Below are 15,070 nucleotides of genomic sequence, written 5' to 3'. Positions count from 1 at the left end.
CTCTTAACCTTCTCTGCCATTGAGACATAAGATATATTCAAGGCCCATTAGTTGATGTTGATGTTGATGAGACTGATGGAAGCATGGGAAATTAGAGTCTACATATTCTTAAATGACTCATCTACCAACCATCCCACGTTCACTCTGCAGGCATGGTAGGTGAAGTGTCTTGCCCAAGGACACAATGCTAGAATGTACCTGCCACGGTCACCTCCATCGGCCTCCAAAGGTTCTCCTCAAGTTCCTGAACAGGAGCAACAAAATCATTTAAAAGAAAGAGAGATTGAAATTCCACTTAAATCAGGCCTAAACCGGATGAAACCAGGTCTATACCATATTAAACAGGTCCAAACCAGTATAAATCAGGTCTATGCAAGATTAAATCAGGTCTAAACTAGTTTACATCAGGTCTGAACCGGATAAATCAGGTCTAAATGGAATTAAATCAACTTTTGTTTTTTGGTTTCTTTTTGAAAGACACTAGGTAGAAACAAAATGTTTAAATACCTTACGCGTTTCGACGGACAAGGAACTACTTCCGTCTTCGTCTAGTTCCTTGTCCGTCGAAACGCGTAAGGTATTTAAAGATTTTTGTTTCTACCTAGTGTCTTTCAAAAAGAAACCAAAAAACTAAAGTTTATTACTCAAGAAGACATAATGAATGTAATAAAAGGAATTAAATCAAGTCTAAACTGGTTTACATCAGGTCTGAACTGGATAAATCAGGTTTAAATGGAATTAAATCAAGTCTAAACTGGGTTACTCAGGATTATATTAGGTCTAAATGGCCCTTAGTCTAAATCCAGGTCCAGCGCCTGAATTACCCGCCGTGGTCAAAGTACAGATAGAATTGATCAAATATTACTCCAAGTAAAAGTTGCTCTTTGAAATGAGTACTTCAGTGAAAGCACTGGAGTATTTGCTGTAGGAAACACTAGAAAGTACAAATCAGATTAAACAGTTTGCAGCTTCATCGAAAAACTCACCACCCGTACGACAACACGACGGGGACAAACCGTCTTCCTCGTTGTTGAGTCAGTGAAAATGCCTGTACATCTATGCAGCGCCACCTGGTGTCCACAGCGTGTGCACTATTAGCTTTTACACTGAACAGAACAAACGGCCAAATTGACTTTCTTCCTTAACTTACCTAAACCAATTCAAAGACCCCAGCCTTTCTGCATGACTCAAAGTTCCAGCCTGGCTATTCCATCTATTCCAACGAATGAAACAATACTCCCTGCACACATCCACACGCACACATTAACCACAAACTCTCCCGAACCCGACTTTGCGCTCCATCTGTGAGCGCACGAACTGTGTGAGTGTCTGAGTCACTTCGGAGAGCTCAAGTGGAAGCAAGAGCAGATGTGCCGCTTCGGTGATGTCATTTAGACCCTTCCCATGTGAGCCCTGTAGTTGGGTTTCAGTCATATTCAATGCGTTTTCAAACCCAGAACGCTTTGCTAATCAAACGTAGGCAAACGTGTGAGCTGCGGTTAACACTTGAGTTTGGAGTTATGGAAAAACGTTAGTGCTTGGAGTCTGGCTGGCAGGAATGTGAGTTATGTGTCAAGGAACCTTTGGGCCTTGACTCCAGCAGGAACTTCCAATGGGTTGGTTGGGTTAGAGGTTCGGAATTGGTGGCTTCATGAGGCACTGAGCTAAGTGTAAAGTGGTCTGAACCAAGCTCAACACCTCTAGATGTCGTTGAGGAGAAATAAAAGCAAGGTTTTGTTGGAGAAAATGTCTTTGATTGGGAGCTAAACACTTGTGGTGAAGATGAGGAGATGGAGAGGCTGCTGGTGTAGTTGTAAGCACTTGGCTGGAATAACTGATAAATCATTTTGGGATAGCAATGCTACTCTTTCAGGAGAAATGTCACTTTTTTGTTTTTTGCCCTATTCTGTCACACATAGTTGTTACAGTGGGGCAGAGCAGGGTCCAAAGAAGAGGTTTCTGGGTCCGGACACAAACAAACCGGACAAACTTGGGACCAAAGGTTATGAACTTGCAGCAATCTCCTTCTGTGGGAAACTCTTTTGCACCCTATTGTATTTATTTGGTATGATTTGTTATTGAGGTTGACATTTGTTATCTAGAAGTGTCAGATTGTGATTAGCTGACGGTGACAGATGACAGGAAGAAGGTTAGGAATATTGTTTTCCTAAAAAAAAAATGATTCTGTCGTGCCAACTTTTCTTGTGCCAACTTTCAAATCTCTGTGCGCTCGCATGCTTCCCTGCGCTGTAAATTTAGAGTTGTGTCCTGTCCATTTAGGTGGTTGCGTTTGATAAGTATGCTGTGGGAGTATACCTCCAGAACCAGTGCATACTTTGGGTTTTTAGTGAACCCACAGAGCTGTAGTTCACATCTGACTGTGGAACGAAAGGCCGTAAACAACGTGACAGTTACAGCAGGCCGCCGCAGAGCAGAACCTTTCAACTTCTAACCTAATAATGCCGGGGAGAAGCGGAGAGTTAATGTTGTGAATTGGAGATGAAGCGGCTCACACGTGACTGCGCCGTCTATGATGACGTTGTTCATTCATGGTTAGGCTTTTTCTGTTTACTTCTCTTCAGGAATATATCATGTTATTTGTTTTGGATAAGACTGTTCTGAAACGGTCATCAACTTTAGCCTCTTCTTTTACATGTCCTTGATTGTTTGCATGGATGGAACTGAAGTATTCAAAATTAACTTAATAATGTGAATATTGTCTGAAATGTAGTGGACATTATCATATTTATCCTTCAAAAAGTAGGACTCAAGTAATGTATAGATCAGTGGTGCCAAACATTTTGAGTCGTGGGACAATATTTTGTGTGCATTTTTAGACCCCAAAAATTGACACAACAACCTGGGACCCCCATTGTATATGTTATTGCCTCTTATGCTACTTTAGGTCAGGAAAACATTTCAAAATCATGTTAATTATTACTTACTGTACACTCAAAAATATACTTTTCTTTTTGTTTCATCTTGAAACCATCCGGGGACCCCCACCCAAGGACTCGCGACCCCCCCAGGGGTCCCAAGCTCCACTTTGGGAACCACTGCTTTAATTAACCTCTTGCCCCCCACCTTAACCGAGTGCATTTTCATCGGCTTGGTGAGAGCCGAACTGGTGAAAATGGTGATTTACCATTTACATTCATTTCAAGATTCCTGACTGGAGCTTGCAGCCTATAGGCCAGTGCTGCATCTCATTTGAAAGCTAAGACCCACAAAACTCATCTAAACTTTTTTTCATTTTTGTTGCGTCTTCACATTTTTGTCAATTTTGTCTTCGCTTTCTTCGTGCTCTTTTGTTGCTTTATTCGGTTGCTTTGTTGTTCCATTTTGTGGCGTCTTCGTCACCTTTTTTGTCACTTATGACATTCTCATTGTGTTTGTTGCTAAATTTAGATTTGGGTAAAGCCAAACTGGAGAAAATGTGCTTGGGTCAGGTGTGGGTTAAAAGAACAGGCCACCGTTTTTCCATATATGTTCTTACCTGAGTTTAGACGAGTTGATGTGTACCTGTCTGGTCTTTGTGCCCGTGGAAGAGCGCGGTCGCTTCTAACTTCACCCTCGTTTGGAGCCATAGAAATATACTGGGAGAGGCCAAATGCTAACAACATCTTTTGTTGTTTTGCGTGACTGAGGGCACGCACAAAGACCAGACAGGTACGCATCAACTCGTCTAAGCTCAGGCGAGAACATATCTCAGTATGGAAAAAAACGGTGGCCTGTTCCTTTAAGAGGTTAATGCGTTCCCCTCCATGACATTTTGACATGCCTATGGTCACACATCAAATCAAGAGAAATTCAATGCTGTATTTATATCAAAACAAAACACTTTTTAAAGGCCCTATACCTGATTTAAAAAAAGAAAAAAGCAAATAAACAATGAAATGGTCCTAATTCATTCCTAGCTTTCTTAACATGATCCTACATCTGATTTGCAGGCTTCACCTTTCACAGTTTTGACACATTCCTCCAAACCTCACCCGTTTTTCGTCCTCTTTGTGCAGGTAAAGGCTGCAGCTCGAGCATTTCGTCTGACATAAGTTCCAGCACAGATCACACACCAACCAAAACTCCCAAGAATGTGGCGAGCACCGAAGGTAAGGCATCTGGTGTTGATTAGCCAAACTCCTCGCTCATTCCCTCTCCTTCACTACTACTACTACTACTACTCCACTCCCCTCCTCTCATCCGCCGGCTCCGCTGCCTATTTTTGGAGACAGAATTGTGCGTGTTCTCGGGATAACCCTGGATTGAAAACAAACACGCAGCCTCCCATCCCGGGGCCCGAGCAAAAACCCCAAAGCGTTCCTCGGACGTCTACGCTCTGAAAAACAGACTTGCTTCACGCCGAGGGAATGCTTATCTAAACTTACACGGGTATCGAGCTCGGAGCGGAGCCAGGCGGAGGAGCAGGGAGGACTAGGATTGAGAGGCGCGTTTTAAGACGGAGCTCGGTTGCGATGGCAGACAGGAGTGGGTGAAGCGCTCGCGGTTGGTCGGGTTGGTGGTCGGCTGAATCCCAGCTCCAGCTAGAACATACTGGGCCAGATCTTGTGACCGGCGCAGTCTGTGCGCAACTCTAAACACAACGTGGTACACGCGCGTTCTTGCATGTGGCGCAGGTTTTGCGTTTAAGGCTGCGCCACTAGGGAGAGGGTGTTATTGAAGAAAAAGAGGCCGACTGAGGCGTGGTTCATTACAAGCAGCACTTGGAGCCACTCTTCTATGGCAACCTTCACATTATGTTCCTCTTTACATCCCACTGCCATGTCTTCTTCCTTAGAATTGACGTCAAATTGAAAACAAAAGTGAAATTGCCTTGAAAAGTCTGTTTGAGCGTAGGATACGCACGGGTTTACTTTGATACAGTAGATCAACGCGCACACCCGTAACACCAAAACAACAACAGTTTCCATAAATAAACCACACATGCCTTAAGTGCCACAACACCAGGTCTGATCTGAGTTTTAAGGTGACATCGTTACCATTGTGTGTCAGTGTTTACCTCCTGATGATGCTCCTTGTGTAGTGCATTTTACAGGGCGCATAGCAACTTTTGTTCCCCAATTCAGCCGCTCCAAGAATCCTGCAGCTGTAGCGCAAAAGTTCCAATAGCTACAGTTTTCTTGCAACAGCTACATCACTCTGCAACTCCTCCGCAGCCGATATGACAGTTTCTGATCAGTTAAATCCTGTACATTTCGTAACTTTGCGCATTCGAACGGTGTCCAATGCTGAGGCTGCTGCCTCTCTTTCCCCGCCCACTCGTCTTGGATCTGCAGCGAGTGGCTGCAGAAGCGGAGGGACACTTTTATTTCTTTATTTTCTTTATTAAACATTGCGCGCTGCATCACGCATGTTACGCGTTTACAGGAGAAGCCTCCCTCGCAAACCACCGTCTTCCGCAGGTCTGGCATGGGGAGGGGGCGGCACCACAACATCGCAATGCGAGTCTGTCCCCCCCTCCTGTCCTGCCCACTTTTTGCGCCAGGTACGACACTGAAGATTGCAAAGAGCGCCACCCGTCTGCGCAGTCGTCTGCTCTACAGCCTGCGCTATGAACCACAAGATCTGGCCCAGTGTCTTCTTACCGCTTTTCCACTGGCACGTCCTACCCAGCCTAGTGCCCGCTCTATCTGTGTAGTCGAGTCAGCCATTGTCAACAGGTGCCATACATACAGACGGCATCTCTGGAGTCACCCATGTGCTGTATGGTCATGTTTGAAGAGGAGAAAGATCGAAAACTTTCTACATTTACTCCAAAACTGCTTTAACTAATGCTGAATTATAAATGTAGTTTTCGGTCCAATAAAGATACAGGCACATGGAGGGGAGCAAAGTTAATCAACAGCCCATAATTACAGAAATAATGGAGAATGTTAAAATGATGCTTTGAAAGAGTATTGCTTTTTGAGATAATATTCCTCAAGTAGAAGTAAAACGTACACTCATAAAACTACTCTAAGATGTATAATTACAACAAAATAAATACATTAGGAAAAGATTATAGTGCAGTGGTTCTCAAATGTTTTACTCTAAGCACCACGTCGCAAAATAATTGACTTAGACCAAGATCAAATCAGGTCTAAACCAAAATTGGTCCAAATTAGACCAGATTATGTCTAAGCTGTGTGTAAACCATGTTTAAAGGTGAAAAAGGCGACTTCAGTGCCTTTCTAAAGCATAATGGGCAGCGTGGTGGTTCAGTGGTTAGCGCTCGTGTTTCACAGCAAGAAGGTCCCGGGTTCCCAGCTGGACGGGGCCTTTCTGTGGGGAGTTTGCATGTTCTCCCCGTGTCTGCGTGGGTTTCCTCTGTGTACTACGGTTTCCCACTAAAACATGTACTGAACTCCCCTGAAAAATAGATTCTTAATCTCGGTGGGGCTTTCCTGGTTAAATAAATGTCAAATTAAAAAAATGAATACGTTCTATGCAGTTCCTGAATAATGCACACAATTGTGAAACGCCTCTGGGCATCGAGAAAAGCGCTGTTTAAAACTATTCTATTTACGATGAGCTTCAGTATCACCTGAAGAAGAACAAGAGAGCCGCCACTGGTGTTATTGTTTATTTTTTTGATAAGGACAAGTTTGTGCAATTAACATTCTCAACATTCATAGCCAAGGCTTGTTTGTAATGTCCGTCCTTCAGGGGCTTTAAAATTACAAATGACTTTCTAAAACTGGACCATACATTTACAAAAACAGTCATTCTGACATTACACAAAGGCATCTAAAAGTGACTGCACATTTGTACACGCAAGTATTGGAATCTTAGTGATTTGCTTATTCTGTCCATTGAAATTACAGTTCCTTCGCCTATGCTCACAGATACTTGTCGTTGTAGTTTTTAATAGTCCCAGTGTAGGAAAACAGTTTTATTGCTGAAGTGGCATAAACTTTCAAGCCTTTGGGATATCATGCGTACTGTGTCTTAACGCAGCTGTCAAACAGGATAACGCTAAGTCTTTCTTCAGAACCAAACACCAAATTTATGGCGGATTCTAAGGATCGGGTGGAGGGGGTGAATCCTGGTGGGTTTTGTCTTAGGTTTGTGAAATAGGGCGTTTGATTTAATTACACAGTGGGGCCTATGCTGTGTGCGCGGCCTATAGTTCACTGCGAGGGCATAACATAATCTCATGGCAAAACAACTGCAGAGGGAAGGACGCAGTGGGAAAAGTTTGTCTCATGGGTCGGTTGTCAAAATGCTTTCTACAGCCACTCTAGGGGGCGCTGTGACTTGATACAACTTTACCATCCTGCTTCTTCGGCTCTAATATGCTTTCATTCTCTCACCTTCGCCGCAGTTTACCTTTAGTTACACCGGCTTCCAGTGCACAAAGGTCAGATTTTGTTTGGAGCAAAGCGATGGCGCCACTCTCCCTTCACACGGCCTTTGTTTTCTTGAGAACTACCTGTTGCGTGTTCGGACTGACTGTCCACACGCCGTGTTCCTCTGCATCGTCGCCGCGCTCCTGAAATTTGCTCTGGCGTAGTCAGTGTAGTACTCTTGTGGCTAAAGGACGGACCACTGGAAAACAAATCACTTTTCAAACCTGTGCTTAGAGCTGTCAGTCAGACGCGGATATTCAGTGGCAGCTGTGGCTCAAAAAAAAGTTATTTTTGTTTGGATTTTGTTGTGAAAGTTTTTTTTTACACCGTCAAAAGCATACCTGTAGTAGTATTCACCATTGACACATTTTTGCAGTTTTAAAGACCTTAAAGCATCACCCGTTCGGCACTCTAACTCTTATCAGGACACTATGGATTTGACAGCATGCTGTTTGGGACTCATGCATTTTAATAGATGAAATACCACTGTGCTGAGATGCCCAAAAGCAGGGTTTTAAGCCATGATTGTGTGTGACATGTCCACTGAAGGCTGGACTATCTTTCATAATAACACCAACAGATGGGACACATGGGTATGTATTTAATTGATTATTTTCCCAAATAATTGCAGTTTAAGTGCCTTGCTCTGGAGATTGCATGAGTATTTGTGCTAAAAGTCATACTGGGGGAGTGGCTATGCAACTCTGTTACAGATGTCATTGCTTTTGCACTCTTTTTAGATGTTTTCTAGCGATTTGTAAACCATTAGCAAAAACAAAATGGCTTCATTAAGAATGTTTTTACAAAGATTGTCCCCTAGCCGTAAAAAAATATATAAAACGGCACTCGAAGTTTGCCTTTAGATTGTATCATTAAAAAAAGGACAAAAATGTGACGAAAAAGCCATGAATGAGCAACAGAAAAGTGACAAATGTGATGGAAACGCAACAAAAAATGCAATTGGAAACTTGAGGAAAAAGATTAGTTTAGATGAGTTTTGTCAGTCTTAGCTTTCAAATGAGGCGCTACACTGGCCTAGAGGCTGTAACCTTTCCGATTTGGGTAAAGCACTTTGAGGTTTCGTTGAAATGTAAAGTCCAATATAAATAAAATGTATTATTATTATTATTATTATTAAAGATGAACTTGAGAAAGCTGTACAGTCGTGCTATCTCTGTCGTAGCTTTGACTGTGGTGCTCAGACTCTCAGCCACTGAATGTTTGCTTGTGTATCAGTCTGACGCTCTGAGTGGGTATTTATCCCTTTTCTGTGGAAGCAGAGACAGACTTGAATGGCAGGACTAGCACAATGTCTCGAGTTCATGTCTCCGGGTCCCGCACCGATGGTAAATAAACATCTCCTGTATAAGACATCCAGACTGCTGCCTATTCTTCATCTATCATCTCAAACACCATTGTTTTTTTCTCTAACAAAGAGGTTTACGTTAACGTTAGCATGATGGTTAGTATTCTCCTTTATTTGTGTATTTATCATGGGCTGTTGAACCACTTTGCTCCTCTTCGTTTCTCTGTATCTTTATTTGGTAGAAAATACAATCCGTTATTCAGCATTGATCAAAGCAGTAACTTGTTCACCTTAATAAATCCTTTCCTTAGTCCCTCTGGGGGTAATACAAGTGCTAATGGGGAGTCTTTCATCTCCTCCTGGTGTCTCTAGCCAGAAAACCACAATTGCAAATTTGCTGCCACCGGGTCGGAGGCCCCAATACACACTAATGGAATCACGACAAAGAAGCTAACAGGCTAAAGGGCAAAGCTAACTGCGGGCTAGCGCCACTTAAACAGAATTTTCAGTTCTGAGTGAAAAAAAATGATCTCCATTGTGTAATTGGATGTACAATATCCCTCTCTCCCTTTGTCTTTTATGTCAGCGTAGTATTTACTCTCACGGACAATTAAAGAGTAAAAAAACTTAACATGCTACACCTGCAGTGGCACTTATGGCCTCTAGGGGCAAGATTTACTTAGTACTGCTTTAAAGAAGTGGTGGAGTAATTGGTGAAAGAGTTCTTTTAGTTTCTCTTGTAGGCGTTACCTAACTATCCAACATCGTAGCCATCAGTTTGTGTTACGACTGTGTGCTAAGTGAGACTAATTATGGCCTGAGCCAGTCTCCCTCCTGACACAAACCCACGCACGTTTGAATCCACATGTAAAACAGCGCGGCGCTTTCGCCATCGGAGAGTCCTGCGGTCCACTAAACTAATCAGGAAGCAGTCTGGCCCGCTACAGGGTGACTGAGGCCGCAATGGATCTGTGCTATTAACGTAATGATAGGGTCATCAGTCTCGAATAATATCATAATCTGTGAAACACTGGCCTCTTACATTTGTGCCGCAAACCACAAGGGGAAGGCAGTACAAAATAATGGCGTTGCTGTCAAAAGCCTGTTAGGTTAGCCATGTGTCTCTTGGTTTGTGTTTTTGTTTTTGTAGAAGCTGCTGGCATTTGTGTCTTTGCTGGGATGTCGCAGGTCAGGGTGAAGGTTACAGTTGAATTAAATGTCCCCATAGAGAGGTTTTTCATGTGATTTTGACACCGTCCTCGGTAAGTGACCTTTCTCTGGATCTTGAGCGAGATTTGTGGTCTGTAGATGGAGACCTAGCCTAGCGCCCGTGGTTTGGGGAAGCTAGGACTGTAACTAGGTATTATTTTGTTGCTAGTCTCTTACTCTGTCAATTCTTTAGCTGAAAAAAAACATATTGGGGGAGGAAAATACATAATTTTAACATTTTAAACTCTGTATAGTCCCTTTAAAGTGATAGTCTGTAAGATTAGAAAGTGAGGAGGGAGTGAGAATACTTCCGGGTCCGCAGATGTGCGAGAAACTACAAAAAAACTCTTCAATACCACAATCAATATTTGTGAAACTCCACAGAGAGTTACTGAACATACTTATTTATCAGGCCCATTAGCCAAAAATGCAGCACCTACTGCTATAAAAGTCATATTTACCAAAATCGCTACATCCGGATTGAGTGGATAGAAATGCTAACGTCCGAGTCGGCGCAGCAGCTACGCTAACCCCGGAAGTACTTTAGTGAATATTGCTTTTTTAGCAGTAGGTGCGGCATTTTTGGCGAATGAGTCTGAGAAATAAGTGGGTTCAGTAACTCTTCGTTGAGTTTCATAAATATTGATTGTGGTTTTTAAGAGTTTTTTCTCTCATATTTGCCGGTCTGCTAGTTGTGACGTCACACTTAACAAACGTATTAGGAGAGCAAGAACAAACTTTCAAAAGTAAACAGTCAGGCTCCGTCCCTCCCTATTGGACCGGACAGGCTGGTTCACAGGAGCTCGTCTTATTGCTCAGAGCGATAGCCCGGTGATTCTGACTTAAAGGGGGTAGATGCAAATTAGCCATTTTATACTCACTACTGCCATCTCAGGTCATACGAGTAACTGCAGCTTCTATATATAGCTCATGCATGACGGCACTTTGGACCCGAAGTAACACCTTTTTGAGTGACAGTGCAGGATTTTAGAGGCAGTTGTGGTGAACAGGTCTGAGCTCATTCTACACATTAGGACATGGCGGAAACATGTAGGGGGAGGATAATACATAATTTTAACATTTTTAAACTCCATACAGTCCGTTTAAGAAAAAAAGAATTATTTCTTGTTACTTACATTACCTCAAAGTTCAGACAGTCAGTCAATTACTATATACAATGTATTAAATTCATAAAACATTGAAATGTATCACTTTAAACATCCTGGGTATTGCTCAAGAGCAATGGTGGGAGAGTTTGCTTTGTGATGGGACGATTTTCTTCATCATCTGAAGTCCAGGGGCCAAACTTCCAAATGGTGCCCCAAAGTAAAGCCCCAGTTCCTCCACATCCCTGTGTCGTTCATCATCTGTCCTAATTTGGGCGTTGGGAGCGTTCTCTTGGAAATACTGAAGAAATGTACAATATTGTATAGTACTTTTTAAAGATATATGATCCCTGATTTGTGAAACAATCTTTCTCCATATCATCTTGGAGGTTCTATGTCGGAGGGCTGGACGTTGCCTACCCTGATGTAGCTCTGTGAAAATGTTAATGTACTCATTGAAAGTGGAATTTTCTCCAAGGGCTGCGAACAAAAATGTCCAATATAGAGCATGTCTCGATTAAAACCCTGTGTTCAAACTTTCCACGCTTTGGAATAACTTTGCGATGTCTGACTCTGATAGCATATGGTTAGAATTAATATTAAGAAGACCAAATATGGAATAACTTAATAACATAACGTGCCGTGTGTTGAGTACATCCAAAACCACAGTTTGGCCCCGCAGAACAGTTTCAGGTCTGTTTGGCTTCACACGGCCCGAGATATGTTCCTACAAAATCAACAAGAGGAAGTCACCCCCTTCTCGCCTGAACCCCCCTCACAAACGCTCTGTTTTCAGGCATTATTTAGGCAGACGGGCTCGTGACCCAGTCGCTCAAGCGGCAGTCCTCCTCACTAAATCCTTCCTGTGGGACGCCCCAGTAGAGGTGACCCTGTCTGGGCCCCAGGGCAGCAGACACATGCAGACCTGAGGGGCATCTGCAGACTGAGGAATGTTTGTACGAGATGACAGAGATGCAAAGACTTTAGGTCATTATTGTGAGATATCACGGGTCTGTAAAGTCAATTCACTACGCGACCTGAATGACAACTCAGACAAGAGTGAAAAAGTATTGAGTAAAAACACTTGAGCGTCTTCAATGAATGTTCTTGAGTCATCTTCTGTACTCTGTAGTACTCTAACGTTCTACAGTTCAACTGCAGAGTATAGAAGATGACTCAAGCGCCTTCATTGAAGAACGCCTGTACGACTGAGAGCCTTCACAGATACTACTTGAGTGAGTTACTGTTTGAGGTAAATGTCTGATATACAGTATGTGTAAGTTTTCTTGTAATCTGACCAAAAAAACATAGCATACATAAAATACGTATACGTATTTATACAAAAAAAGTGCAATTAGTGTTTAGCGATATCATCTCTTAGACGATACTATGAATGTGTCAGCTCGCGCCCCAAAGTTTTGTAGCTGCTGGAGGGAATTAAACATACTAAAAGTGATAAAGCATCTATGATTTAGTCAACAGTGAGTTAAGAGATCGATTCTATCTATTACACAACAAAATCCAGGAATATCCGATTTGAAACGCTTCAGCAGTACTAAAGAAACATCAAAAGTACGCAGGGTGATTGTAACTTTAGTGAAAATACAACTCTAGGAAACAACTTAGTAACATGGTTAACATGGTTAACATGGTTAACATGCTCAGTCCTGTGTGCCCATTACTGTGAGTGATGGTTTCTTGTCTTTACTTGCAGTCGAGTGAAATCCATTGGAGTTCCTTGCATTTACTGAATATCTGTGGCTCCAACAGTAGCACACTGACACTAAGTATGGAGCCATTGAATAATGACTGTAGTAAGTGTAAGCCGGGCGGTGCGGTGGTACAGCGGTTAGTGCTTGTGAACGGGACGGGGCCTTTCTGTGTGGAGTTTGCATGTTCTCCCTGTGTCTGTGTAGGTTTAATAATGCCCTTGCGCTTTACAAGCCTGTATTACCAAGTTTCTCAAAGCACTACACTGTAGTCATTATTCATTCTCTCCATATTCGATGGTGGCAAGCTACTGTTGTAGCCACAGCTGCCCAGGGGTAGACTGGCGGAAGCGAGGCGACCAGTATGTGCCATCAGCCCCTCCAACCACCACCAACCATTCACTCACTACATTCACCCACTTTAGTTAAGTTTAGTTTATTGGTTTATTTGGTCGGGACAGTGCATGTTAATGAACAAGCCACACCGGACTGTAGCCTTGGGCTAATTTCCATCCGTCGTCCCCCATGTGCACTCTCAAACACACTCTCATTCATCCTGGCCTATTGTACATGTTTTTAGTGGTAGGGGAAACCGGAGTACCCGGAGGAAACCTACGCAGACACAGGGAGAACATGCAAACTCCACACAGAAAGGCCCCGTCCTGGTGTCCCGCTGTACTACCATGCTACCAGGCGTCCTGGTGCTCCCAAACGGTCTCCCATACAAGTACCGATCAGTACAGCAGTAGGGGGCGCTCCGGTTTCCCCTACCACTAACTAAAGACATTGTACATGTCTTTAGGATTATTGTGTGTGTCAGAGGGGGGGATGGCACAGATGGCAGCCTTGCTTCCACTCGTCTGCTCTAGGGCAGCTGTGGCTGTTAACATAGCTAACCACCACCGATTATGGAGAGAATGAATGATGCACAGAATTGTAAGCGCTAAATAAGTTATAGTTGTTATTATTAATAAGTACTATTTTACCTTTTGTAATCCAGGAAGTACCCACATGCCATTTCCCTCCTGAGTTTTGTGAAATGTGCTTATCAATAGGAAAGTCACAATCATTAATGCTGTATTTAGGATTACTTTTGCGACTATTGCACTTGATTATGGTGCTTTGGAAGTAACTAAACTTTGGATATACTGAGTGTTATTATTTTAGCTCATTACTACTATAGTCGTCTAATATTTGTTTACAGAGCACTTTGGACACACTGGTCGAAACCCATTCTTTTCCAGTGTCCTACTGTCCACAGTCTGACTAATCTTTCCATTTAAAACACGCTTGTTTAAGTGTAGCCCGTGTGCCGCAGCTCCTGAAGCATGTGTGTGTGGGCGTGTAAGCGCTATCAGCCGAGGCCGTCGCCAAGCTCTGATCGCTGATGTAAGTCAGGCTCTGCACCGTGTCCGTCAGCCTGTGGGTCAGCCTCTTCACCCGAGGATAATGGCACCAGGAAGGTCGCCGCGGTGGGAACCAGGCCAGCTTCCTCCCCGTCTGCCAAGGAGCAAAGCAGCAGCGATAACAGCCAGAGGGAAGCTCGAGTAAAGAAAGCACTCCGTTGTTGTACAGGTCTAAATCCGGGTATAGCTAACAGAAGATTGTGGCTGGAAAGGCACAGACTGAACTCAGGCCAAAAGCTGAGAAAGGCACAAAGAGTTGTGGCGAAATGTGTTGTTTCAGTATCTAACCCCATAGTTTTACTGCATACACCACATATTGTTTTAAGTGTCTGCAATCTACTTTGAAGTACACGGGAACTCTAAACCATGTTGCTAGGTGATGTTAGTCTGTCTTAAATATTTTGGCTTTGCAGTCTAGTCAGCCTTTACTGGTTCATCACAGAGACAATGAAGTCCACTGAAGGAGACGTTACACGGAGAAAAGAGCTCTAACCTCTGAACCCCCGCCTGAACCCAGCACATTTTGTCCAGGTTTGCATTACCCAAATCTAAAAGCTTCTTGAAAAAAAAAATAGCATGAAAAAGTGACAAAAAAGTAACAAAAATGTGATGAAAAAGTGACATAAATATTATGAAAAGGGGACAAAAAAGTGATAAAAAGTGACAAAAAAGGAACGATAAAGTGACAAAAATCTGATGAAAATCTGATGGAAAAAGTCACGAAAATGTGACGAAAAAGTGACAAAAATGTAATAAAAAGTGACAAAAATGTGATAAAAAGTGACAAAAATGTGATGAAAAAGTGACCAAAATGTAGCAAAAAATTGACAAAAATCGGATGAAAATTTGATGGAAAAAGTGACAAAAAAAGTGAAGTGTCAAAAAAGTGATGAAAAAATGACAAAAATCTGATGAAAAAGTGACAAAAATGAGACGAAAAAATGACAAAAATGTGATAAAAAAGTGACAAAAATGTGATAAAAAGTGA

The 15,070-nt window shown here is 42.7% G+C and overlaps 1 protein-coding gene across 1 annotated transcript in view; it reads left to right on the top strand.

Annotated features, from left to right (window-relative positions):
• Positions 1-15,070, top strand: part of LOC306977564 (F-box/LRR-repeat protein 7-like) — a 44,008-nt gene that overhangs the window by 4,187 nt on the left and 24,751 nt on the right. The window contains exon 2 of the mRNA XM_079575951.1: positions 4,017-4,109. Coding sequence (XP_079432077.1) covers positions 4,017-4,109 — 93 coding nt within the window. The remainder of the gene's footprint in view (positions 1-4,016; positions 4,110-15,070) is intronic.

The sequence above is a fragment of the Gobius niger genome (assembly GCF_951799975.1).
Source record: "Gobius niger genome assembly, chromosome: 18".
Classification (NCBI taxonomy): Eukaryota; Metazoa; Chordata; class Actinopteri; order Gobiiformes; family Gobiidae; genus Gobius; species Gobius niger.
The sequence above is the reverse complement of the archived record's forward strand: the minus strand, read 5'-3'. Positions and strand labels throughout refer to the sequence as shown.